The 26,747-nt window shown below is 45.1% G+C and overlaps 1 protein-coding gene across 2 annotated transcripts in view; it reads left to right on the top strand.

The window, feature by feature from the left end:
• LOC122564928 (adenylate kinase isoenzyme 1-like) overlaps positions 1 to 26,747 on the top strand; it is a 178,698-nt gene that overhangs the window by 90,835 nt on the left and 61,116 nt on the right. The window contains exons 1-2 of one of the 2 annotated variants that reach the window (XM_043720423.1): positions 9,655 to 9,741; positions 21,212 to 21,251. In XM_043720423.1, coding sequence (XP_043576358.1) covers positions 21,245 to 21,251 — 7 coding nt within the window. In that variant the 5' untranslated portion in view covers positions 9,655 to 9,741; positions 21,212 to 21,244. Of the gene's footprint in view, positions 1 to 9,654; positions 9,742 to 21,211; positions 21,252 to 26,747 lie in introns of those variants that run through there. The other variant, XM_043720421.1, reaches the window with a different exon arrangement.

Raw genomic sequence — 26,747 nt, 5'->3', positions numbered from 1 at the left:
TGCCCGTGAATGAAACATCCTTGCCTATGATCATACTCTGTGGTTCCATTTCAACTCTAATATGCACACACGCGTTGCCTGGCAACAATGAACTCATGAACCACCAGCAGAGAAACCACTGTCACTGCCGCACCACTTTGTGAGTGGTTTCTGAGGTTTCTAAGGGAAACAATCTGAGTAGGCCTCACCCAGTTCGGAAAGCACACACTGTCATGAGGTTGCTGGAGGTTTTCTCAACAGAAACACAGAATTGTTACGATGCCGACAGAGGCCATTCGTCCCATCGTGTCTGCACTGTCTGTCCAAATGAGCTTCTCACCAAATGGCATTCTCCTGCCTGTAACCCTCCATATTGTTTTGCTTTCAATAATTGTCTAATACCCTCTCGATTGCTTCAATTTGAACCAGCCTCCTCCACATTTCCAGGCAGGGTATTCCAGACCTTAACTGCTCACTGGGCAAAGGGGTGGGATGTTCTTCGGAGGGTTGGTGCGGACTCGGTAGGCCGAATGGTCTGCTTCCTCACTGTAGGGATTATATGATGTTTCTTCTCCAAACTATCCTCATAATTGAAGTTTTTCACCCCTCAGACCCATTCTTCTGCCTTCTGTCCAATGCATTCACATCATTCCTATAGAATCGGAGAATCCCTACATTGTGGAAGCAGGTCATTCAGCCCATCAAGTCCACACAGAGTGTCTGAAAAGCTACACCCAGACCGAACCCCCTGCCCTTCCTCTGTAACCCTGCATTTCCCATGGCTAACCCACCTAGCCTGCACATATCTGAACACTGAGCAATTTAGCATAGCCAATCCACCTGAACCTGCACATCTTTGGACTAATGTCATACCCAGGTCTGTACATGATACTCCAACTGAGGCCAAACAAGTTCAGTGTCACCTCTGTGCCCTTGTACTCTATGCCCCATTAATAAATCCTGAGATATTGTGTGCTTTAATAACTGCTCTCTACCTGTCCTGCTACCTGTAATGATGTATGCACACACAGGTTCCTTTGCTTTTCCATGCTGTTTTGAGAAGGACCCTATATTTTATACTGTCTTTCCATGGTCTATCAAAGAGCATCGCCTCCTATTGTCTGCCACCTGTATGCTCACTCCATCAGATAAGAACATAGAACGTTCCAGCGCAGTACAGGCCCTTTAGCCCTCGATGTTGCACTGACCTGTGAAACCAATCTGAATCCTATCTAACCTACATTATTCCATTATCATCCATATATTTATCCAATGACCACTTAAATGCCCTTAAGGTTGGGGAGTGTACTGCTGTTCTAGGCAGTGCATTCCACACCCTTACTACTCTCTGAGTAAAGAACCTACCTCTGACATCTGTCCTATATCTATCACCCCTCAATTTAAAGCTATGTCCCCTCATGCTAGCCATCACCATCCGAGGAAAAAGGCTCTCACTATCCACCGTATCTAATCCTCTGATCATCTTGTATGTCTCGACTAAGTCACCTCTCAACCTTCTTCTCGCTAACAAAAACAGCCTCAAGTCCCTCAGCCTTTTTTCATAAGACCTTCCCTCCATACCAGGCAGCATCCTGGTGCAGCATCCTCTGCACCCGTTCCAAAGCTTCCACATCCTTCCGATAATGCGGCGAGCAGAACTCCAAGTGTAGCCGCACCAGAGTTTTGTACAGCTGCAATGTGACCTCATGGCTCCGAAATTCAATGCCCTTTCAAAGTTATACAATGCTCGCAGTTTACAATGTGTCCAAGTTTTGTATCATTTGCAAACATTGACATTGCACCCATACGCCAAGGTCTGGATCATTAATATATAACGGGAAAAGTAACAGTCCTAATAATGACTCCTAGCACTATAAACCCTACCCCAGCCTGAAAAACGTCCATTAGCTCTTACGGAACATCGTTTGTCACCAATGGATTCTCTCCAGGGAGCTCTCTCAGCTGTGTCCGAGAGATCAGCGCCAATCCTGGGCAGTTGGCAACCTCAATGCTAGGAGACCACACAACCCTAATAGTCAAAGCCATCATTGAATAGAATTGAATCACTACAGTGTGGAAACAGGAAGCTTGGCCCAACAAGTCCACACCGACCATCCGAAGACCATCCCTCCCAGACCCATTCCCCTAACTAAGGCACCTAACCTACACATTACTGAACATTATGGGCTTTTGGTTTGGCCAATTCACCTGACCTGCACATCTTTGGATTGTGGGAGGAAACCGGAGCACCCGGAGGAAACCAACGCAGACATGGGGAGAATGTGCAAACTCCACACAGATAGTTGTCTGAGGCTGGAATTGAACCTGGGTCCCTGGCGCTGTGAGGCAGCAGTGCTAACCACTGAGCCACTGTGCAACCCCATCAGAGTTGGGAGTGCGCATACGATGAAGAAGAATAGGACAGAAGAGAAACACTTATGATTATTGTTTGATAAACGATAAAACACCTTTCAACCAAACTGAGTGGGTGTCAAAACCAACAGGCAAAATCTGACAGACTTCATTAAACAGGCCCCAGTTGGTACACATAAGGAAAATGTATCCTTTATGACAAACTCACCCAGTCAAACAGATTGGCAATCATGGTGAGAATGTGAGGGAATGTTTGCCTAAAGTCAAGGGCTACCGTCTCCCAATGTATCTTGTCAGCACATCTTGAAAATCCGTTCAGCAGCTTTTGAAGAGCTTGAGTCCACAGAACACCACCAGCCTGGGTGGTTTGGGATGGGTTTCCTACCCTTTACATTTGTATTTCTAAAGAAACCAATCTTCCATTTTCCTCATTTCTTGTAAATTCTTGTTCGGCACATAAGAGGCCAATAATAACGGGTTGAACCGTCCTTAATCTTTTCCCCCAATCTACCTAAACTTTACACTGTTCAGTCTCCAGTCCTGTAACTCCCCTGAGCCATATTGTGGGGTGCCAGTGTTGCACTGGGAGGATAAGGTCAGAAGTCACATGACACTGGGTTATAGTCCAACAGGTTTATTTAAAATCACAAGCTTTCAAAGCACTGCCCCTTCATCAGGTGAATTCACTTCATCTGACAAAGGGGTAGCACTCTGAAAGTTTGTGATTTCAAATAAACCTGTTGGACTATAACCCAGTGTCATGTGACTTCTGACCTTGTACCCTGAGCCTGTAGTCTGAAGACTTGTGAATATCTCAAGGATATTTCCCTGTTTGTTAAGGGTTCCTGGCTTCTGAGATCAAAGTCTTTCAGTTCATGCCTTGTTGCAGATACCTGAGCATGTAAATCCATGCTGGCAATCTGGTACTGTACTGAGGGAATATTGCACTGTTGGAAGTGCTGAACTGAGGCCTTGTCTGCTCTGTCAGATGGATGTAAAAGGCGCCAGAACACTGCTGCCTGGGTCAGCAATATTTAACCCTTGGGAAAAGTAAGTTAATTAATCATTAGCACATTTCTAAATGTGGGAACTTGCCGTGGGAAAATTGTCAATGGTATTTTCCTACGCCACAACCATCCTTACAATTCAGAAGTGCTGTGGGTAATAAAAGGCGCTGTATAAATGCAAGTCTTTCAGTGGGCATGGAACTTGTCTCTTTGATAGTGACATTGAAATGGGAGGCTCAGTGTTGAAGAGGATTGAACCTTTCTCCAGCCCCACTGCTGTAACACAGTTCAGCACCAATGCACTGTGCTCATCTAGCCATGACATTGCTCTGTCCCCACCACCTTTGAGCCTAACCTCACTCGTGTTCCTGATTTAAGAAACTCGATACTGCTAACTACAACATTCTAAGACGCCCTGAGCTTCAGTAAAATGGGCCACCTGCTGCTATCATTCTTCAGTGACTGGTTCAGTAATGCGAGAGGACTTCGCAAATACTGAGTCTAAAGGAACTTGTCTGTCTTACTCAGGGTCACAACCTGAATGCCTCCTGCCTTACTCCAAAAATAGAAGATGGCAAATGTCAACTCTTTGAGTCCAAGTTACACTGAAAGCCTTCGAAGTGCATATTGACCACTGGAAACAAATGCTCATTTCTCCTGTTCTGGTTGTATTTCATACTTGGTTAATATCATGGATAGGGGGTTGATTTAGCTCAGTTGGCTGGACAGCTAGTTTGCAACATAGAGTCACACCAACAGTTCAATTCCTACCCTGACTGAGATTACCATGAAAACTTAGATTTAGGATAGGAGGTAGAAGGCTAAGAGGTAATTGAGGAGATTTCTATCTCTCCCCAAAATGGTAATGGGAGCCTGGAACTTACTGCCTGAAAGGGTGGCTGTGTGAGAAACATCATGTCACATTGAAGCAGTATTTCGATATTCACTTGCAATGCCATAGCCTCCAGGTCTATGAGTCAAGAGCTGAGAAATGAAATTAGTGTAGTCAGATTTTTGTTAACTGGTGTGGACATGAAAGGCTGATTGGACTCATTCTGTGTTGTACATGTCTATGAATCAATGAGGGAGTTGATAAGCCTTTGGGGAAAGAGAGTGAATCGGTAGAAAAATTAAGATTTGAGCTGCTTGGTGGAACTCCTGTTGTCTTCCCTGATGTCCTTGAGCTCAGAGACCCTACAGTTGGAATGGTCCGGATTGTGAATCCATTGTAAGGGGAACCTTCCTCCCAGCTGCAAAGCAGGTTTGGCAACAGTGCACTCACACACCATAATTAGAACCAGACTCTAGCCAGGCTTTCCCATGTTATCATGGTTCCACATGCGATGCTCCAAATTCTTCAGCAATTGTCAAGGAAGGACAAACTGGTTCCCCTTCTTTATTCACCTGCCCCACCCCCCTCAGTTAGTCACAACAACGGCAATTAACAGAGGATCAGAGCAAAAGAATGAGTTTATCAGTTACTAAACGTGAGAAGGAATAAGAATACAACACATACACACACAGATTAGAAATGAAAAATGACTCTGAGAAAGATAAAACATGTATGGATTGGTTTCTGTGGGTCATTCTGGAAGAGTAGAGTGGTGGAACATCAATAGTTGAGTATTTGATTCTTAGTTTTGTTGGTTAGATGAAATCCTTTTATCCTGTTTGGTTTTGACTGGCTTGATGGCTAGCTTCCAGCACTGGGAGTGAGACATTCCTTTACCTGCCATGCAGAGGTGATTAATGTTTGATTCTTCAACCGTGACTATCCTAGCACTCTCACACTTGAACTCTAGCTAGCATATCTTCTTCCATTAGCATATACAGACCAGGGTTGAATTAAAAGAGAAATTGCTGGAGAAACTCAGTATCTGTGGAGAGAAAGCACAGTTAACATTTTTAAAGTCCAGTGACCCTTCATCAGAACTTGAATTGGTTTTTAATCCCTAGTCTTGTCAATTCTTGAAAGGGGAGACTCAAAAAAAACTCTCACCCAGGCTGCTGTTTTTACTTCCATTATATTCATAGTCAGACAACTCCCACACAGTTACAGTTCAGTTAGAATCATAGAACTTTACAGTACAGGGAAGGCCATTTGACCCATCATGTCTGTACCAGCTCCTGAAACAGCCTCCCAGCTAATCCCATTGTCCAGCTTTATCTCTGTAGCCCTCCAACTTATTCATTTTTAAATATACATTCAGCCCTCTTTAGAAACCTCCTATGGAATCTGCCACTTCCACTCTCAGAGGCAACACATTCTAAATCCTAACAACTCTCTGAGTAAAGAGGTTCCTTCTCATCTCACTGCCAGCTCTCTTCCTGACAATCTTGAAATTGTAATGATTTGGAGATGCCGGTATTGGACTGGGGTGTACAAAGTTAAAAATCACACAACACCAGTTTATAGTCCAACAGGTTTAATTGGAAGCACTAGCTTTCGGAGCGCCGCTCCTTCATCAAGTGACTAGTGTTTGATTCTTTGACCATGACCATCCCAGCAATCTCACACATGAACTCTAGCTAGCATACCTTCTTCCATTATCATATACAGACCAGGGTTGAATTAAAACCGAAATTGCTGGAGAAACTCAGTATCTGTGGAGAGAAAGCACCTGATGAAGGAGCGGCTCTCCGAAAGTTAGTGCTTCCAATTAAACCTATTGGACTATAACCTGGTGTTGTGTGATTTTTAACTTTGAAATTGTAAGCACAGGTTTGTCGTGCATATCTCATCTTTAAGTATATTCCTTTAAAACATCTTTGGCACTCATCAGGTGTGACATTCTAGGCTCTCTCTCTCTCTCACTCACTTTCTCTCTCTTTCCCCAGACAGCCACACAATTTACATCTGCAGTCATTTCTGTAGCTGTGTTTCCCTTTTCACATGTTGTAATGTAAAGGTCAGCGATTTCAAAAGTGTTCTGGGCTTATGATCTGTGTGCACAACACTGTGCTATCCGTGCTTTATGCTGAATTAATTGAGTTCATCCGATGCAGTTGTTGTAAGTGTAGGCATGCCCGGTGATTGTCAGATTTGCTCAATCATTGTACAGCACAGAAAGAGGTAACTCAGCCCATTGAATCTATGCCAGCTCTTTGGGAGAACAATCAATCTCATTCCCTGCTCTTACCACATCCCTGCATTTCCTTCTCCTGCAAGTATTTTCTAACTCACTTTTGAAGGCTGCTATTGAGTCTGTTTCCAGCAGCTCATGAGTGTTTTCCAAATTCAAACAGTTCATTGCATAAAAATGTTTCTTTTTATGTTGTCTCTGGCAGTTTTGCCAATCAACTCTTTCTCAATCCTGCCATTATTGGAAACATTTTTTTTTCTTTATTTACTCTAAACGCATCAACATTTGAGCACCTTTTATTAAATCTCCTTTTATCTCAAAGGTTAAAAAAAAACCTTTCCCTCCGTTCCCTCTGTGTAACTATATTCTCAGATTTCTGGAGCCACTCAATAAATTAGAATGACACACATTTTAAATACAAAACAAGGTTGGGAAATGCAGCCAGGTCTTTACAAGAGCCCCCTATCCTTCCTAAAATGTTGGTGACCCAGGTCCATGAGGATCCAGAAGTTTAGAATTTGCATTTCTTTTTGGGTGTGGGATTAATGAGTGGAAGTCAGTGAAAACAGGGCTAAAATCTAAATGAGCCTATTATGGGATAGGATTTTGAGAAAGGTGTAAATCATTTTCTCTTACAAAAGTTCTTGAATCCACAGAGATTAATTAGTACTGTTTCCAGTTTCACAGCAATCAAACCTCAAAGGGAAATATTGCAACAATATACCCCATGGCTTTGTAAAATAAGCTAATGATGTTTTACTGTATGGTATAAACAGTATGCGTGTTGTTGCTAGTGAGTTCCGGCATCTGCTTAAGAGTTATTTTGGGGTCAGATGATGCAAAAGCTGTAATTTCACTGGCTCCATATTGCTGTCTCTCAACGGAATAAAAACAGAAAGAGAAATCAGGTACATTCAAATTGAAACTTTAGAAAGGATAATCACTTTCATCTCACATCACCTCCCTACCTTCCTAGTTCACTCTTACTGACATAGAAACCTGCATTTGCCAGTTCATAGAAACTTCGAAATGTTTAGAAGTTAGAATCCCTACAGTGTGGAAACAGGCCCTTCGGCCCCTCCGAAGAGTAACCTACCCAAACCCATGCTGCTACCTTATTATCCTAAATCTACCCCTAACTAATGCACCCAACCTACACATCCCTGAACACTATGGGCATTTTAGCACGGCCAGTTCACCTGACCTGCACATCTTTGGATTGTGCAAGGAAACCGGAGCACCCTGAGGAAACCCACGCAGACACGCGGAGAACGTGCAAACTCCACATAGACAGTCACCCGAGGCTGGAATGAAACCTGGGTCCCTGGTGCTCTGAGTCAGCAGTGCTTACCACTGAGCCACCATGCAGCCCCATGAGTTTGCCCCATTCGAGTTTGCTTGGCCATTCAATCTGATCATCATTGATTACCCCACTCAGGAACCTGGGGTTCCTGCTTTCTCCCTTTGATCTCTTTAACCCAAGAACTAAATTCTAATTGAGGTATGTAAGATGCTAGAGGAGATTGACAACACAGTAGTAGAAAATATGTTTTTCTCATGTGGAGCACTGTATAATGAGAGGTCTTAGGTTTAGGATAAGGGCTGGCAGATTTAAAACAGAGATGAGGAGAAGTTATTTTTTTCAAAAGGTTGTCGAATTCATTACACAGAGTGCAATGGATGCTGGGACATCGAGTAAATTTAGGAAGGAGATAGACTCCAGAGTTTTAAATAGCAATGGGTTGAAAGGTTGTGGGGAGCAACAAGAGAGTGAAGTTGAGACTGAGATGACATCAGCCACGATCAGGTCAAGTGGCAGAGCGGGCTTGAAGGATTGAATGTCCCACTTCACATCAGCTCCGCTGAAGATTTATCTGACTCAAAACATTAGCTGGCCTTCCCTCCATGGATGCTGCATGACCCACTGTGATCTCCAGCACTTTTTATTTTAAGTACAGATTCCAGCATCTGTGATCACTTGCTCTTACTCCTGCTCCTAACTCTTATGTTCTGATGTTTATATCCTTACACATAACTCCATCTTGAAAACATTCAATGTTTTGGCCTCGACCATTTTCTATGGCAGAGAATTCCACAGGCTCCCCACTCTCTCTGGGCGAATGACGTGGAGATGCCAATGTTGGACTGGGATGGACAAAGTTAAAAAATCACACAACACCAGGTTATAGTCCAACAGGTTTATTTGGAAGCTCTAGCTTTCGGAGCACTGTCCCTTCATCAGGAAGCTGTGGAGCAGGATCATAAGATACAGAATTTATAGCAAAAGATCACAGTGTCATGCAACTGAAATGATATATTGAACAAACCCAGATTGCTGTCATTTTTCCTAATCTCAGACTGAAATGGCCCACCCAGTATCCTTATACCTGATGAGGGGCTTTTGCCCAAAACGTCGGTTTTCCTGCTTCTCAGATGCTGCCTGACCTGCTGTACTTTTCCTAGCACCACACTGATCTATAATCTGGTTTCCAGCATCTGCAGTCCTCACTTTTGCCTAGTTGATTCCATCCTTAAACTGTGACCCACCCCCTGGTTCAGGACTCCCCTGGTCATTCTTCCTGCCTTTACTGTGTGAAGGGCTTTTGCCCGAAATGTCGATTTTCCTGCTCCTAGATGCTACCTGACCTGCTGTGCTTTTCCAGCACCACACTAATCTAGACTTTACCCTGTGTCTAGTCCTGTTACAGTTTTATAGGTTTCTCTGAGAATTGTTCCTGATCCTCCTAAAGAAACGTGAACTGGCTGTGGGTTTTGTTTTGGTTAAAAAAATGTAAGCAGATGCAGGGCGTGTACGGTATCATTCCTGCCAGATGCAATCAGCAGGAACATTCCCCACCCACCCCCAGCCAATCTGAAAACACAAGAAGTGGCCCAGTGCAAATGGACTGGGGGGGGTGGGCTGTAGCTGCTGCTCTCAACCCAGGCACAACAAATGCTCAGGCAACCACTGCTGCCTGAAGAGTAACAGTGCAAGCATTGCTCAACTCTTTTGTGCTGTATTGTATTGGTAGGTGGGGGTGTAGACAGAGACAGAGGGGGCGGAGCGAGTGTCCTGGGAGGGAGGAGGAAGGGTTTCTGCAGTCCTCCAGCTTTACTGTCCTGTAGGCGCCTTGCTTCAACCCAGCCTTGGTGAGCTATGCCCTGCCCCCCTCTCCTCCGCAGCTAGAGAGAGAGATATATATATAGACTCAGGCGGTGTATAAGGACCAGCCAGTTCCATCTGAAGTGCAGCTTGACCCAGACCAGGAGACGTGTTTCCATTTAAAAGGCGCTCTTTGGTAAATATTCATCTCATTTTCTTTTCTTGCGGCCGAATGCAAGCAGAGGCTTCAGTAGACTTTGCCAGAACATTTAACTGCCGGGTTATTAAAAGGCAGGCAGCTTGTTGAGCAGACGCTTTAAAGCAAAATGGATCTGTCACCTTTCACCGGCGGGAAGCAGCCGTATGACCTTGCCCCTTGTCTTCAGGCATTTATTCCACAGCCTTTTCACCGGGTGCGGCTTTCCAGCTCCTCTCCGTACACTGTCTTGGCTGAAAGGACGGTTCGACAAAGCTTCTCATTCATGGCAGTGTTCACATTCCGTGCTGTTAAAGTGTCTTTCAGTGCCTGCTGCTCGCGTCTGATGAGGGTTAGACAAATGTCACTCAGTGTTACAAGGCTGGCTTCAGTCAGGGAATATAGCCGGATATTGTCTCTGTCACCTACAGCCCCCAACCTTATATGTATATATATAATATATATATATACACACACACCCAAGTGAAGTTCTTTTTTATTCGCTATGCAGTTTTTCTGATCCATCTCTTGTTTTGTGGAGATGTACATTTCAGTTTAAATCAGGGGCTTTTAGCCTGAGCCCCAGATCAGAAAGGTTATGCATTAGGAACGTACTTTTCAATAGATGTAGATGCACTCTCCCCTTTTGAGAAAAGGGTTTAACTTAGAGTCACAGAGATATACTACATGTAAACTGCCCTTTTGGTTTGACCCGTCCAACCAGATATCCTTAATTAACCTAATCCCATTTGCCAGCACTTGGCCCATATCCCTCTAAACCCTTCCTATTCATATACCCACCCAGATGCCTTTTAAATGTTGGAACTATACCAGCCTCCACCACTTCCTCTGGCAGCTCACTTCCATAGCTTACTCACCTGTTCCTAATACCAGCTCTGCCAACTTCTCCTTATAGGATATCTCCTCAGTCATTTCAGAGTTTTCTCTTTATCCTTCCTCTTTATCCAAGTCAATGATGATTCACTACCTGTACTTTGAGATGTATAGCTTTTTGGATACAGAGATATCCCCTTTCTTCACACGCACCCAATTCCACATCTACCTGCCCATTTCCATTTCCCCTTGCCCACATGCCATGTGCCTTAACCAATCCGCCATGCCCACAGTACTTGATCCTCTCCCTCTCTTGCTCCCTTCCTCCTCCTGCCCCAGTTTCATACCCCTACTCCAACACCCATCACCTTCCTGCACTCTCTCTCCCCACACCAACATCCCCAAAGAACCAAAAGATGAGTTTCATAAAAGGTTAGCATCTGAAAGGGAAAAAAATGGCCGTTTCTTTTTACAACATCTTTTACTGATTTTCTGAAAGATTTTCTGCTGAGGGATAAATAGCAACAAGGCCTCCCACTGTGTATTCTCATCGATTCATACCTTGCTCTATCGGCAGCCTGGACAGTATGACTGATTTTATTGTCAGGTGTATTTTACAGTAAGGATACAGTAAAACACAGGGAAAAGCTTTCATTTGTGGCCTCGATACGGCACCATTTAAAATAATTTAAGAAAACAGAAATATATAGTTTGAGGAGAATCCATCAGTCTTGAGCCAGCTCTTTACTCCGAGTAGTAAGGGCATGGAACACACTGCCTGCAACAGTCATACACTCGCCACCTTTTAAAGGCATTTAAATGGTCATTGGATAGGCATACGGGCGAGAATGGAATTGTGTAGGTTAGATGGGCTTCAGGTTGGTTCCACAGGTTGGTGAAACATCGAGGGGCTGAAGGGCCTGTACAGAGCTGAAATGTTCTATGTTCTATCACCATCAATGAGGTCTTCCCAATATACATGAGTTTCCAGATTGGACTTGAACCCACCACCCCCTGACTTGAGGGGCAGTGAGAGTGAGACTAATTACTGACTCACAAAAGGGCCTTAGCTAGATGGTCCTTTAGAGGAATCCTACAGCACTGAAGCAGTGAGAAACCTGCCAGCATTTAAACTTTGTGGAGATATATGAGCTAAAACCTCAAAAGCTGTAATCAGAGATTGAGAGGAAGAAGGAAGCTTTATCTTGTTGCACACGCTACATTCTGTATCAAAAACAAGATCATTGTAAAGTTCACAGTTCTTTATTTCTGTTTTCCTGTGCTGCTGCCTGGGGTTTGTGGTTACTTGGATTCAGGCCATGAACTGTCAGTGAGGTTACACTGTGACAGTGAGGTTTCAGTCCGTCGCACAGCTCTCAGTTTTTTCGCTGCACCATTGGGGGATGCAACTTCAGTTGCCATGGGTCCTAATTTCAGGAATTCCTTCCTCGAACTGCTGTCTTCTCCTTTTACCATAAAAACATTAATAATGGGAGCAGCAATAGACCATCAGACCCTTGGAGCCGGCTCCACCATTCGTGATGATCACAGCTGATCATCCAACTCCGTGCCCTGTCCCCAGACCCTCTATGAACTACATCTAACTCCTTCTTGAAAACATTCAAGTGCTTTCTATGGCACAGCATTTAAGATACTCCTTATAACCCAATATTTTGACCAAGTGCTTTGGTCAGCTGTTCTTAGAATCATAGGATTTGCCATTTCAGAAGGAGGCCATTTGACCCATCTTGTCTGTACCAGTTTCTGAAAGAGCCACCCAGCTAGTCCCATTCTTCACCCCTGGCTCCGTAGCCCTCTAACTTTTTCTATCACCATGGGGATGTTTTATTCTGCCAAAGGTGCTATATAAATACAGGTGTTTTATTGTTGTTGTGGAGGTCATCAAAGCGGAACCCAATGCCTATTTGCATATTCGCCAATAGGAGTCTTGGCAAAACGTTTTGAAATGAGAAATTTGACTAATCCCTATCTGCCAGCAGCTGGAGTTCTAGCTCAGTGGTAGGGGTCCTGCTTCAAAGTTAAAATGTTGTGGGTTCAAGTCCCACTTTGGGAAAGTGGGCTCAGGTTTTTGGGGTGACCCTTCAGGGGGGTGCTGTATTGTTGCAAATGCCGTTGTTGAAGCGAGGTGTCCAATCTCTCATCTGATTGTGCACGATTCAGTACTAACGTTTAAAAAAGGGCAGGGCAGTTCTCCCCAGTGCCTGCCTGATATTTATTCCCTCAAGTAACACATAAGACATATTATCTCACTGGTCTGCCTGTGCACAATTTGGTTCTCACTTTGCAATAGCAACCACAATTTAAAATCACATCACGACCAGGTAAACATTTTGGAGTGACCTTTGTCTCTGAAAGACAGCATGGAGATGCAAGTTTTTGTTGTAATCTCTCTTCATGCTAAAGGAGTTTGTCAGCTGACGCCACCCTAGCTAAGGTCGCTTCAACTCCAATCGTTTCAGTTGACCAACGTTTTTTGTGAAGGTGGTACGTCCATCTGCTTCTTGGCATTCTGACAATGTGCAGGAATGAGGTTGAGTTTGTCAAACACCCAACAATTCAAACTCCACTATTTGCCATGGTAGGGTTTGAACCCATATCTCCCCAGTATCTGAGCCTCTGGGTTAGCAGTCCACTGCTACTGCCACTTGGCCATCACTTCCACTCAGGACTTTCTGCCAGAAACTTATTCTCCTCATTTCCATCTTAAATGTAACTTTGAAATAGATTATGCTTCTCCTTCAGAAGAATACAGCTCCTAGATATCCACCCTATCGTGAACGGCCCCCCCTCACCATCCCTCACCTCCTCAGGATCCTAATTGCTTCATCAGTTCGCAGTTAGTGAAACTGTGTGGCACATGTACATTGGTTCAGATGCCAGTGTACCCAGTGTCACTGTATCAGAAATGGTTGTTTCAACATCCAAGCCCTTCTGAGCAATCAATGTGACAGCTTTATCTTCACAGGAAAGGACTTTGTCTTTCTTTACACAGAAAGTGCCGTTCTCGCAGTCGGATAGCAACTTTACAGTGTCTTAAAGTAACAAAGTGCTTCACGCAATGAGTTATAACTGCAGGGCAGTGAGCAGCCACTGATATCCCACACAAATAGAAACCAGGCCAACAAGAGTAGTTTGCCAACCTTTTGCAATTGCTCTGAGGTCTCCAGGGACCAAGGATGAAGTTGCAGGGTCTTCAGTGGAGGGAAAAGCATTCATCTCAAAACATTATCATGAAGCTCAATCTCACTTTATCTGAGTTACTGCCAACCCTGAAGAAGTCAGAAATCATATGACACTGGGTTGTAGTCCTATGGGTTTATTTGAAATCACAAGCGCTGCTCCTTCATCAGGCTTCACCTATAACCTGGTGGTGTGTGACTTCAGCCTTCGACCACCCTAGTCCATCACTGGCACCTCCAAACGTTCTGGCGAAGGGTGGCTGGACCCGAAACGTTAACCCTGCTTTCTTCCCACAGATACTGCCGGAGCTGCTGAGTTTCTCCAGCAGTCTCTGCTTCTTTCTCAGATCTCCAGCATTTTATGTTATCATACAAAGGATACCTCAGTGGTCATTGCTCTGTAACTGTGCAGAATAAACTGAGACAAAAGGGAGCATGGAGCATTGATTCACTGCACAAATGAAAGCAAGCAGTTGGGCCTAGCTTAACGGAACTGTTTAAACTTGTCATAGGGTACGATAGAGATTGAAACCAGTCTATGTTTGAAGGGGCCTAACAAGAGGCAGCTTTGATGTAAGATTATATAAAAGAGACCCCAGGTATGAGAAACCCATTTACTCGAGGATTGTGAGGCTGTGATGTGAATTTAATGATTGATGCAACAACTTTTAAGAATGGGTTAGATAGGCAGCTGGTAGCAAAAGGGATAGAGTGAGCACATGGGATTAGGAATGCTGCTCTTGTGAAAGATAAACAATACCATCTTTTTTTTATCTATTCTAACTATTTATTTCATCTATATATGGAGAGAACAGGGAAAAGCTACAATTTCATTTATTTACTTGAAGAAAACAAAATCTAGAACATATTGTTAATGAAACATTAAAGGAATCTTACATTTAATACCTTCTCTCAACAGCATCATTTGGTTACAATATGCACAGGGAATACTTTGATATTGTACAAAAAGTAACCGTTCAATAGAAGAATTGAAGAACATGGTTACCTGGATATTCAGTTACATTGTGTCATATGGTGTGCTATAACTATTAACACTACCATCTATGTGTTAGCTCAAATCAGCTCATTTGGCATAAAGTGGGGATTGAATGATGGTCTGGTTTCAATGTCTGCTGCTGTGGAAATGAGCAGCAGGAGTGGGTCACTTGGACCTTTCAGCCTGTTCCTTGTTGATCATGGCTAATCCCATATCTAAACACCCAATTCTAGCTCTCTCCCCATATCACTCGATGCCTCTCATATCGAAAAGTTTCAGTCTCTTTTTTTCTGAATGTATTCAGTGACCTCCCAGTACTGCAGAATTCCACAGATTGACTGACTACCCTCTGAGTAAAGAAATTTTTCGTCTCTCTGTCTGAAATGGCTGGCCCTGCATCATGAGACACCTGATACCACTGACTCTACACCTCTTCTATAAAAAATCCTGGAGGCTGTGAGAATGCCAAGTGTAACGTGAACGTGAGTCTTGGCACGTATTTGTTTCACTGAATCATAGGAAATCAAATGCAGTTGGAGATGTAGCTGAAAATATCGTACCAGGTTCTACTGCATGCTCCCAGTCAGGCATATATGGTAACCCTATAAAGGTGATATATGGGTCTCAGCTGGAAAGGTATGACATTGAGTGTTGACCAGACAAGGTTATTCTGAATCACTGGCAAATTGATATTCCAGCCCCACCCCCAGCTTTCAGTGCAGATTACACCAGCACGAATGGGGAGATGGGCCTGTTTGAAGCTGAGGTTCTGATTTCACTCTCCCAAGATGCTTTGCAGAGGCTGCAACACTGCCTAAAGGTGGCAGAGGACAAAGGGTCAAGGTCAGGGACTGCAGCTGGGCTATTGCAGTGTGGGAGATTGGCCAGTATGTGATAGAACCAGTGCAGGTGCGATGGGCCAAATGGCCTCCTTGTGCACTGTAACAATCCTGCAGGCCGTTAGCAAGGTCACTGATGATTTTGGGAGCAGGAGTAGGCCTCAGCCTGTTGATCATGTTCCATCAGTCAACAAGATGACACCTGATCTTCTATCTCTAATTCACCTTCCCAGACAATTCCCATCACCCTCCATTCCCTAATTGGCCACAAATCTATTGATTGATCTTGACCAAGCTCACTGACTGAACATCTACGAGCTGAGGACGTCAAAGAATCACAACTGTCGTAGAGTCATAGAGTAGTATAGCACAGAAACAGACCTTTTGGTCCAATTTGTCCATGCCCACCACATAGCTTAACTAAATCCAGTCCCATTTGCCAGCACTTGGCCCATATCCCTCCAAACCCTTCCTATTCATATACCCATCCTGACGCCTTTTAAATGTTGTAATTGTACCAGCCTCCACCACTTCCTCTGGCAGCTCATTCCATACACGCACCACCCTGTATGTGAAAAGGTTGCCCCTTGGGTCCCTTTTAAATCTTTTCCCTTCTCACCTTCAACCTACGCCCTGTAGTTCTGGACTCCCCCACCCCAGGGAAATGACCTTGTCTATTTATCCTATCCCATGCCCCTCATGATTTTGTAAACCTCTATAAGGTCACCCCCTCAGCCTCCGATGCTCCAGGGAAAACAGCCCCGGTCTATTCAGCCTCTCCCACAGAGGGACCACGTTTCTCCTTGTCTCAGGCCTAAGTGGTTGACCCCTCACCCTGAGACTATGAAGTAGCCAAGGGAACCAACCCCTCAGCCTCTGTTAAACCATCAAAGGACTTTTGGCAGGTTTTTTCCGCTCCCTTTTGTTTTTTGACAGATTCGCAGTTAGAATCTGAATTGATGAGCGTGTACTTGCATTGTCGCACAGACTGGCTGTGGGTTATAAATGGTATATTCAGGTGCACGTCAGGTTTGGCGCAGGGAGTATTAACGGGTTTTTTTTGTCGTTTTCTTCTTAATTTTAGAAACTGGAGGCTCTCCCTCCAGATCGTGTGGGTTACTTTTTATTTCACGGGTTGGTCACTTGGCTGTTTATTGAGACTAGAGAGTGGGGTGCTGGAAAAGCACAGCAGGTCAGGCAGCATCCGAGGAGCAGGAGAATCGACATTTCATGCAGGGGCCTTCCTAATGAAGGGTTCTTGCCTGAAACATCAATTGTCCTGCTCCTCGGATGCTGCCTGACCTGCTGTGCTTTTCCAGCACCCCACTTTCAACCCTGATCTCCAGCATCTGCAGTCCTCACTTTCTCCCTGTTTATTGAGACTGTTAACCTCCTCCTCTGTCAAACTGACTGATAATCCCGCCAGGGCATTAATGTATGAAGACCGTGTCATGACGTGAGCGAAGCAGATGTGATGTGGGCTGGAGATGTGAAATTATCTGAGAGTCAGGTTCCCCAGATTGAAAATTGTGCCCTGGAAATAAATCACTTAACCCCACCACCACCACCACCCCACCACCCCTAAAAAACTAGACATTACCCTTCACTTTGAAAGAGCCGAAGAGGTCACTGCAGAATGGGAAGTGGTTCAGGAATTATTTTGTCTCGCATGACAACTTTCCAAAGTGGTGAATGTGAAAGGAGGTGGTGGTGGTGGGGACTGCAGAGTCAGCAGATCTCTCCAGGGGACGAGTTTGGAAAGTGAGACCTGGAACTTGAAGGCAAACCTGATCGGGCCAGCTGTCTGACTCCAGCATTTAAAGAGCAGTTTTGAGAACTGTAACATGTGGCATCTTGAGGGAGACACCTGCTGCTGGTAACCTTTATGTGAGCACGCAGTGTAGCCTTAACTCAGCACGGGAGCCTGGTAATCTTTATGTGAGCACGCAGTGTAGCCTTAACTCCAGCATGGGAGCCTGGTGCTTTTTGCATTGCCTGATCGATGCTTCAATCAATTAACTCTTAAGATGTCTAATTAATAAGTTTGCAGATGACACTAAAAGTGGAGGGGTAGTGAACAGGGAAGAGGGTTACCTCAGATTACAATGGGATCGTGATCAGATGAGCCAATGGGCTGAGGAGTGGCAGATGGAGTTTAATTTACATAAATGTGAGGTGCTGCATTTTGCGAAAGCAAATCTTAGCAGGACTTATACACTTAATGGTAAGGTCCTAGGGAGTGTTGCTGAACAAAGAGACCTTGGAGTGCAGGTTCATAGCTCCTTGAAAGTGGAGTCGCAGGTAGATAGGATAGTGAAGGCGGCGTTTGGTATGCTTTCCTTTATTGGTCAGTGTATTGAGTACAGGAGTTGGGAGGTCATGTTGCAGCTGTACAGGACATTGGTTAGGCCACTGTTGGAATATTGCGTGCAATTCTGGTCTCCTTCCTATCAGAAAGATGTGGTAAAATGTGAAAGGCTTCAGAAAAGATTTACAAGGATGTTGCCAGAGTTAGAGGATTTGAGCTATAGGGAGAGGCTGAACAGGCTGGGGCTGTTTTCCCTGGAGCGTCGGAGGCTGAGGGGTGACCTTATAGAGGTTTACAAAATCATGAGGGGCATGGATAGGGTAATTAAACAAAGTCTTTTCCCTGGGGTCGGGGAGTCCAGAACTAGAGGGCATAGGTTTAGGGTGAGAGGGGAACGATATAAAAGAGACCTAAGGGACAACTTTTTCAGACAGAGGGTGGTACGTGTATGGAATGAGCTGCCAGAGGAAGTGGTGGAGGCTGGTACAATTGCAACATTTAAAAGGCATTTGGATGGGTATATGAATAGGAAGAGTTTGGAAGGATATGGGCCGGGTGCTGGCAGGTGGGACTAGATTGGGTTGGGATATCTGGTCGGCATGGACAGGTTGGACCGAAGGGTCTGTTTCCGTGCTGTACGTCTCTATGACTCTAAGACTCTATAACTCAAAATAACCATAGAGTCAAATGTGTGCTCTGTCGAATAGACGTAGTTAACACGCAGGCTTTCAGATTTAAAATATTCGGTTAACAATAAAACTGGGGAAGCTGTGTTAAACCTATTACCTCTGGAAATTCTCATGACTCTAAGCAAGTTGATGTTGAAATGAATACAAAGTGTTGGAGAAACTTTGTCTGGCAACATCTGTGGAGAGAGAAACTGAGTCAAAGTTTCGACTCTGTTCTGATCTTCTTCAGAATTGTTGTGTTTTGTTTTTATTTCAGATTTCTGGTGTCTGCAGTAACCTAGGTGTTGTGTTGATGTTGAAATGGCCAGGGTCGGACACAGCTTCCTGATTCTAATTGTGCTAAATAGAGAGAAGTGGTTCACTCAGCACTCCGCTTTAAAAATTTAATTATCAACACTGAAGCAGCATTCCTAATTGAAGGTGTTCATCGCTATTGTTATTACTGGGGTTCACTCAAATGCAGCATTGATTAGATGCCCATTTTAAAAAAAGGCATTTAGTGACTTGAGGACAGATGGTAATACATGCGAGGCTCTGACAATGATGGGTGATGGATATCTATATTCCCCTCAATGAACTTCTAAAAGTAAAGATTCTCTGCATCAGATGCTGAAGGAGGATTATCTGAGAACGTTAGAACAGGAGGAGGCCATTCAGCCCCTCCAGTCTGCGCCAGCATTTAACACAATCATAACTGATCTCATCTCCTGTCTCAACTCCACTTTCCTGCCTGCTTCCCAAAACCCTTCAACCCGTTATTAAGAATCTGTTTACCTCCTCCTTTAAATTTATTCAATTCCACTGCACTCTCAGGCAGTGAATTCCATAAACTCATGACTCTGAGAGAATTAATTTCTCCTCATCTCTGTTTTAAATCTGCCATTCTGGATCACTCCAGATGAGGAGACATTCTCTCTACGTCTACTTTGCCAATCTGCTTTAGCGTCTTAGATCTCCTCTCATTTCCCTAAACTCCAGACAGTAGGGGGCTAAACTGCTCAATCTCTGCCCATAAGACAAACCTCTCTGTCTAAGCAATCTAGCTTTGAGGAGTTAGTCAGGAACAAATGGTCACAGACATACGTGTTGCTGTACAATGACTGAGCATAGCAAATCCTGCTTTGGTTGTGTGGGGTTGTGGAAATTTCCCTCTTTTTTTTGACAATTTCTTTCTGTAATCCCATTTTCTGTTTCCAATCAGCTTATTACACTGGTGTACAGGGACTAAATGAGTCACATTCTAGGGATCAAGGTGGACTTTCCAGGGAGTCCCCAAAATGAAGTCAGTGCTGCAATGACACAGGTTAGACACACAGTAAAGGCTGTGCAGTACTGATGTGCCAGCCATCATTTCAGCGCAACGGCCAAGAATGGCCGCGGTCTGGGATATGAGGTCAGCCAGTGAGGACTGAGATGAGGAGGAATGTCCTCACCCAGAGAGTGGAGAGCCTGTGGAATTCTCTGCCACAAGAAAAGCAGCTGAGGCCAAAGCATAGAGATTATTCTTAGGGCTAAAGGGATCAATGGGTATGGGGAGAACAGGGAGCTGATCAGCCATGGTTATAATGAATGATGGAACAGGCTCAAAGGGCTGAATGGCCAACTCTTGCTCCAGTTTTTTTGTGTGTGTGAGGGAGAAAGATCTGCCCACCTATAACATGACCAGACACAGTTAAGAGTACGAGGTTAGTGAAAGGTTACACTGAATGAATGCAACAGGAATGAGCAGAGAGGTGCCAGGTGGTGAGGAATTGCTGACCCTGTATGGTTACCACTGCATTGGATCGACTTTCACAATATTAGACAATATGCCCTGTTTGTTACCTTAATAGAATTGATGAACTTGACATACAGAAATGTGCACAATATATACAGTACTGTCATTTAGCTTGTTGGGGGAAGGAATTTATGATCATTTGAAAAGGGATCCTTTCAACCAACAAGCTTAAAAACCATCATTGTTCATGAGGAGCGATCACCCTCCATTGTACACCCAGGTTTAATTCCCAAGACCAGAAGAGATCAGCTTAAAACAAGACAGGCGGGGCTCTTGTGGTGCAGTGGTAGTGTCTCCACCTCTGAGCCAGGATGCACAGGTTCAAGTCCCATCTGCTCCACATCTGAGCAGATTGGCTAAAAAATTATTATAAATGAGGTAGGTGTCTTCTGCCCATCAAAACATTAAACCTGATGAAATAAAGGGTTGAGGAAAGGGATTTTTTTTTTAAATGGGAGAGTTGCGGTTGCGTGGATTTTATTTTTTAAACTTAACTCCTCAAGTGCAGCGGGGTGGCAGCCTGCACATGCTCAGTAAGCTCCCGGCCTGGTAGCAGTGCGGTCTTCCTTCAGATTCTGCAAACAGGGGCCTACCCTTGACAGCACAAAGTGTGCCTGGGGCAGCTGCTCGCTGACGCTGCTTAAGGGTGTCCCTGCCCTTCTCAATGACTTAGAGCAGGGTTTGTGAATGTCTCGACGTGCACCAATTGAATGTGCAAGCACACACTCTCAAATGGCAGGTTCATGCAGGAATTCTGAAAAGATTAGCTGTCAAAGGGAGGAGTGAATTAAAACCTGCTTTATTTTGTTTCCTTTTTCTGTTTTAGGCGGAAGACTCATCACCCGCAGAGGACATTGCAATGGCAGGTAATGACTCCATCTCTGAAAGAATCCTGTTCGGACAGACCAGGACTGAAATGTTACTCATGGAAAAGCAACGGAGCGTGTTATAGCTGTGTCTGTGCAATTTTAATTTCAGATCGTGCTCCTTTTGATCACCTGAGGCTGCTTTTAAGAATAACTTTGATCCCATTTCAATGAATAACCCACTCTCCTCTGTGTCCTCTTGCTGCAAGTTATGGTCCCACTTCAGGCGCTGGCTACAGCTCCCTCACACTCTGCTCAGTGATGGCCCCTGGTCCTGTCTGTCTGTAGATGCTGAGGCCTGCAGTCTATCTGATAGGAGGGAGGGATGATGAAGATCCCATTGATCCAGAGCCTGTCACCGACTGAGACCCCTACTTGTGCACTTCCCCTCTCACTGAGGCTCAGGCCAGGACCTCAGAGTGAACACAGACTACGAGGAGGCATGAATGTTGATGATGGGCGGAATTTGATGATACCCAGCCAGTCACCAGCACCCTCGCTCAGCCCAATAGGAATACTTAGAAAATATCTACACACCAACAGACATGCGCGTGCGCGCACACACACACATATGCATTCACAGGCATGTGCATGCACACACACGCATTCTCAGGCACGTGCATGCACACACACATTCACAGGCACGTGCATGCACACATGCATTCACAGGAACGTGCGCACACACACGCATTCACAGGCACATGCACGCACACACACGCATTCACAGGCACATGCACACACACGCACACACACACATTCACAGGCACGTGCACGCACACACACGTATTCACAGGCAGGTGCATGCACACACATTCACAGGCACGCGCCACACACGCATTCACAGGCACATGCACGCACACACATGCATTCACAGGCACATGCACACACGCGCACACACACACACATTCATAGGCATGTGCACGCACACACACGCATTCACAGGCACGTGCATGGACACACGCATTCACAGGCATGTGCATGCACACACGCATTCACAGGCACGTGCATGGACACACGCATTCACAGGCATGTGCATGCACACAGGCATGTGCATGCACACACGCATTCACAGGCACGTGCGCACACACACATTCACAGGCATGTGCACGCACACACGCATTCACAGGCACGTGCGCGCACACACGCATTCACAGGCACGTGCACGCGCACACGCATTCACAGGCACGTGCACGCGCACACGCATTCACAGGCACACACGCATTCACAGGCACGTGCACACACATGCACACACACACATTCACAGGCATGTGCACGCACACACACGTATTCACAGGCAGGTGCATGCACACACATTCACAAGCACGCGCCACACATGCATTCACAGGCACATGCGCGCACACGCATTCACAGGCACATGTGCGCACACGCATTCATAGGCACGTGCATGCACATGCGCATTCACAGGCACATGCACACACACGCGCACAAACATGCATTCACAGGCACGTGCATGCGCACACGCATTCACAGGCACATGCACACACACGCATTCACAGGCACATGCATGCACACATACGCATTCACAGGCACATGCACACACACACGCATTCACAAGCACGTGCACGCACGCACACACACAGACACACATGCACACACATGCATTCATAGGTACGTGCATGCACACACACATGCACTCACAGGCACGTGCACGCACACACACGCATTCACAGGCACATGCATGCACGTGCACACATACACGCACACACACACATTCACAGGCACGTGCACACACACACGCATTCTCTGGCACGTGCACACATACGCATTCACAGGCACATGCACACACACACACGCATTCTCCGGCACGTGCACACACACGCATTCACAGGCACTTGTACACACACATGCATTCACAGGCACGTGCACACGCACACACACACATTCACAGGCACGTGCAAACACACACACACGCATTCACAGGCATGTGCATGCACACCACATACATTCACAGGTATGTGCATGCACACGGACACACACACACGCACACACACATGCATTCACAGGCACGTGCGCGCAAAAATACATATGCACATTCACAGGCACGTGCACACACACAGGAATGTCCATTGAAACACACAAAGGCAAAGACACAACATGCATGCTCAGACACTCTGAGAGAGAAAGCAAGGAGGGAAATCTGATGGGGATATATGCCCCATCTGGAAGGCTGCCTCACCAAATTTCCCCTGAGGGTCATAGAGTCATAGAGGTGTAGAACACAGAAACAGACCTTTTGGTCCAACTCGTCTATCCTCAATTAACCTAGTCTCATTTGCCAGCACCTAGCCCATATCCCTCCAAACCCTTCCTATTCATGTACCCATCTTGATGCCTCTTAAATGTTGTCATTGTACCAGACCCATCTTGATGCCTCTTAAATGTTGTCATTGTACCAGCCTCCACCACTTCCTCTGGCAGCTCATTCCATACGCACACCACTCTATGTGAACAAGTTGACCGTTAGGTCCCTTTTTACACCTTTTCTCCTCTCATGTTTAACCTTTGCTCTCTAGTTCTGGACTCCCCCACCCCCTATTTATCCTATCCATGCCCCTCATGACTTTGTAAACCTATAAGGTCACCCCTCAGTCTCCGACGTTCCAGGGAAAACAGCCCCGCTCTATTCAACCTCTTCCTATAGTTCAGATCCTCCAACCCTGGCAACATCCTTGTAAATCTTTTCTGAACTCTTCCAAGTTTAACAATATCTCTTCTGTAGCAGTGGAAGGGACAGGGGTGGACAAAGTTAAAAATCACACGACTCCAGGTTATAGTCCAATAGGTTTATTTGAAAGTACAAGCTTCCTACCTGACGAAGGGACAGCGCACTGAAAGCTTGTGATTGGAAATAAGCCTGTTGGACTGTAACCTGGTGTTGTGTGATTTTTACCTTTTCCCTATAGCAGGGAGACCAGAACTGACCGCAGTACAGTCAGTTCTGGTATAACATGACAGTTCAGATCCAGGAAAATCGTGCAGTAACCACACTGTTTAAACTATAATGGGGCCAAATCACATAATAGCCAATAAGGAAAGTTCATGTTCTGCAAATAATGGTCTAAATTCTTCAATTGTATTAAAGCCAATTTGCATTGAAGAAAAACACGTTTATAGCAGAACCGACTGTATTCCAAATGTGACCTAATCAATGTGCTTGACTGCCACAACATGACCTCCCAACTCCTATACTCAATGCACTGCCCAATAAAGACATGTGTGGCAAATGTACTCTTCACTACCCTGTCTGCCTGTGACTCCATTTCCAAGGAAGTATGGCCCTGCACACCAAAGTCTCTGTTCAGCAACCCAGAACCTTACCATTAAGAGTACAAGTCCTGCCCTAATTTGCCTTACCAAAATGCAATACCTCACATTAATCTAGATCAAACTCCATCTGCCACTCCTCGGCTCATCTGATCAAGGTATCCTCTTTGCCGTACGTTACACCACTAATTTTATTTTCATCTGCAAACTTACTGACCATCCCGCCTGAATTCACATCCAAATCTTTTAAATAGATGACAAGAAGCAGTAGACCCAGCACCAATCCTTGTGGCACTCCACTGGTCACAGGCCTCCAGTCTGAAAAACAACCCTCCACCACCACCCTCTGTCTTCTACCTTTGAGCCAGTTCTGTATCCAAATGTCTAGTGCTCCCTGTATTCCATGAGATCTAACCTTGCTCACCAGTCACCCATGGGGGATCCTTGTTGAGTGTCCACCACTCTGCACACAATCTTGTTCATCACTTCTTCAAAAAACTGTCAAGTTAGTGAGACATGATTTCCCACACTCAAAGCCACGATGAGTATCCCGAATCAGTCCTTGCCTTTCCAAATACATGTAAATCCTGTCCTTTAGTATCCCCTCCAACAACTTGCCTACCACCGAGGTCAGGCTCACTGGTCTATAGTTCCCTGGCTTGTCTTTCCCACCCATCTTAAACAGTGGCACCACGTTAGCCAACCTCCAAGCTTCCAGCACCTCACCTGTGACTATCGATGATACAAATATCTCAGCAAGAGGCCCAGCAATCACTTCTCTAGCTTCCCACAGAGTTCGAGGGTACACCTGATCAGGTCCTGGGGATTTGTCCACCTTTTGTGTTTTAAAACTTCCAGCACCTCCTCCTCTGTAATATGGACACTTTTCCGGATATCACTACTTATTTCTCCACATTCTCTATCTTCTATATCTTTCTCCATAATAAACACTGGTGCAAAATACTCACCCATCTCCTACGTTTCCACACATAGGCAGCCTTTCTGATCTTTAGGGAGCCCTATTCTCTCCCTAGTTGCTCTTATTTATTTTTAATGTATTTGTAGAAATCCTTTGGATTCTCCTTAACCCTATTTGCCAAAGCTATCTCATGCCCCCTTTCTGCCCCCCTGATTTCTCTTGAGTATACTGCTACTACCTCTATACTCTATTAGGGATTCACTCAATCCCTACTGTCCGTACCTGCCATGTGTTCCCTTCCACTTCCAGAGAAACAGAATGAATGCCCTGTTGTGAAGACAGAGAGAGAGAGAAATACATGAGCATCTCTGTGTTTGTCAGCTTTAACAAACATTAAGTTCCTTTTAATCTGCACTTTCCGGAACACTTCCCCATTTATTAGTTACGGACATAATTGAAGTGGAGATCCAAAATAAATCTCAGGAATTCATCCAAGCAGCGTTGGCAATTTGTGTCTGTCTGTACATGAAATCCAATTCCTTTATTGGCCTCAAACTGGAGTGGAGACATCGTGAGATATCTGTGTGTGTGTGTGTGTGAGCGAGGATGTATTTGTGTGGGAGTGTGTGTGACAAATCTGAGCTTAAATGGATTGATTTAACTTGGTCCCATAGTCATCCTCATTACCAGGAGCTGACATCTCTATAATAACTGACTGGTCTGCCTCCTGACACCAGAAACAGGACAGTTTTAAGAATAACATTTTTATTTTTAAAGGCCTGTAGTCATCGAGGGTGACACAGTGGTGTCACTGTGGTTATCTGCACTCTGCTCACTCACTGCTATGCAAGATCTTTGACCAGATGAGATTTAAATCAAGGACATCTGTAACTGATTTGATGCTTTGAAATGTAATGGTGGAAAGGATTGAAACCACAGCTCACCACCAGTTTCTCCATCGAGCTGAGTATTTCTTGAATTAAGCTCATTGTGGGCAGGGATTGGGAAACAGTCCCAGGTGGGGCTAGTGTAGTTTGAACATAGAACATAGAACAATACAGCACAGAACAGGCCCTTCGGCCCACGATGTTGTGTCGAACATTTGTCCTAGCTTAAGCACCCATCCATGTACCTATCCAATTGCCACTTAAAGTTCGCCAATGATTCTGACTCTGCCACTCCCACAGGCAGCGCATTCCATGCCCCCACCACTCTCTGGGTAAAGAACCCACCCCTGACATCTCCCCTATACCTTCCACCCGTCACCTTAAATTTATGTCGCCTTGTAACAC

The sequence above is a fragment of the Chiloscyllium plagiosum genome, chromosome 30, assembly GCF_004010195.1.
Source record: "Chiloscyllium plagiosum isolate BGI_BamShark_2017 chromosome 30, ASM401019v2, whole genome shotgun sequence".
Taxonomy (NCBI): Eukaryota; Metazoa; Chordata; class Chondrichthyes; order Orectolobiformes; family Hemiscylliidae; genus Chiloscyllium; species Chiloscyllium plagiosum.
This window is presented reverse-complemented; position numbering and strand designations above follow the sequence as displayed.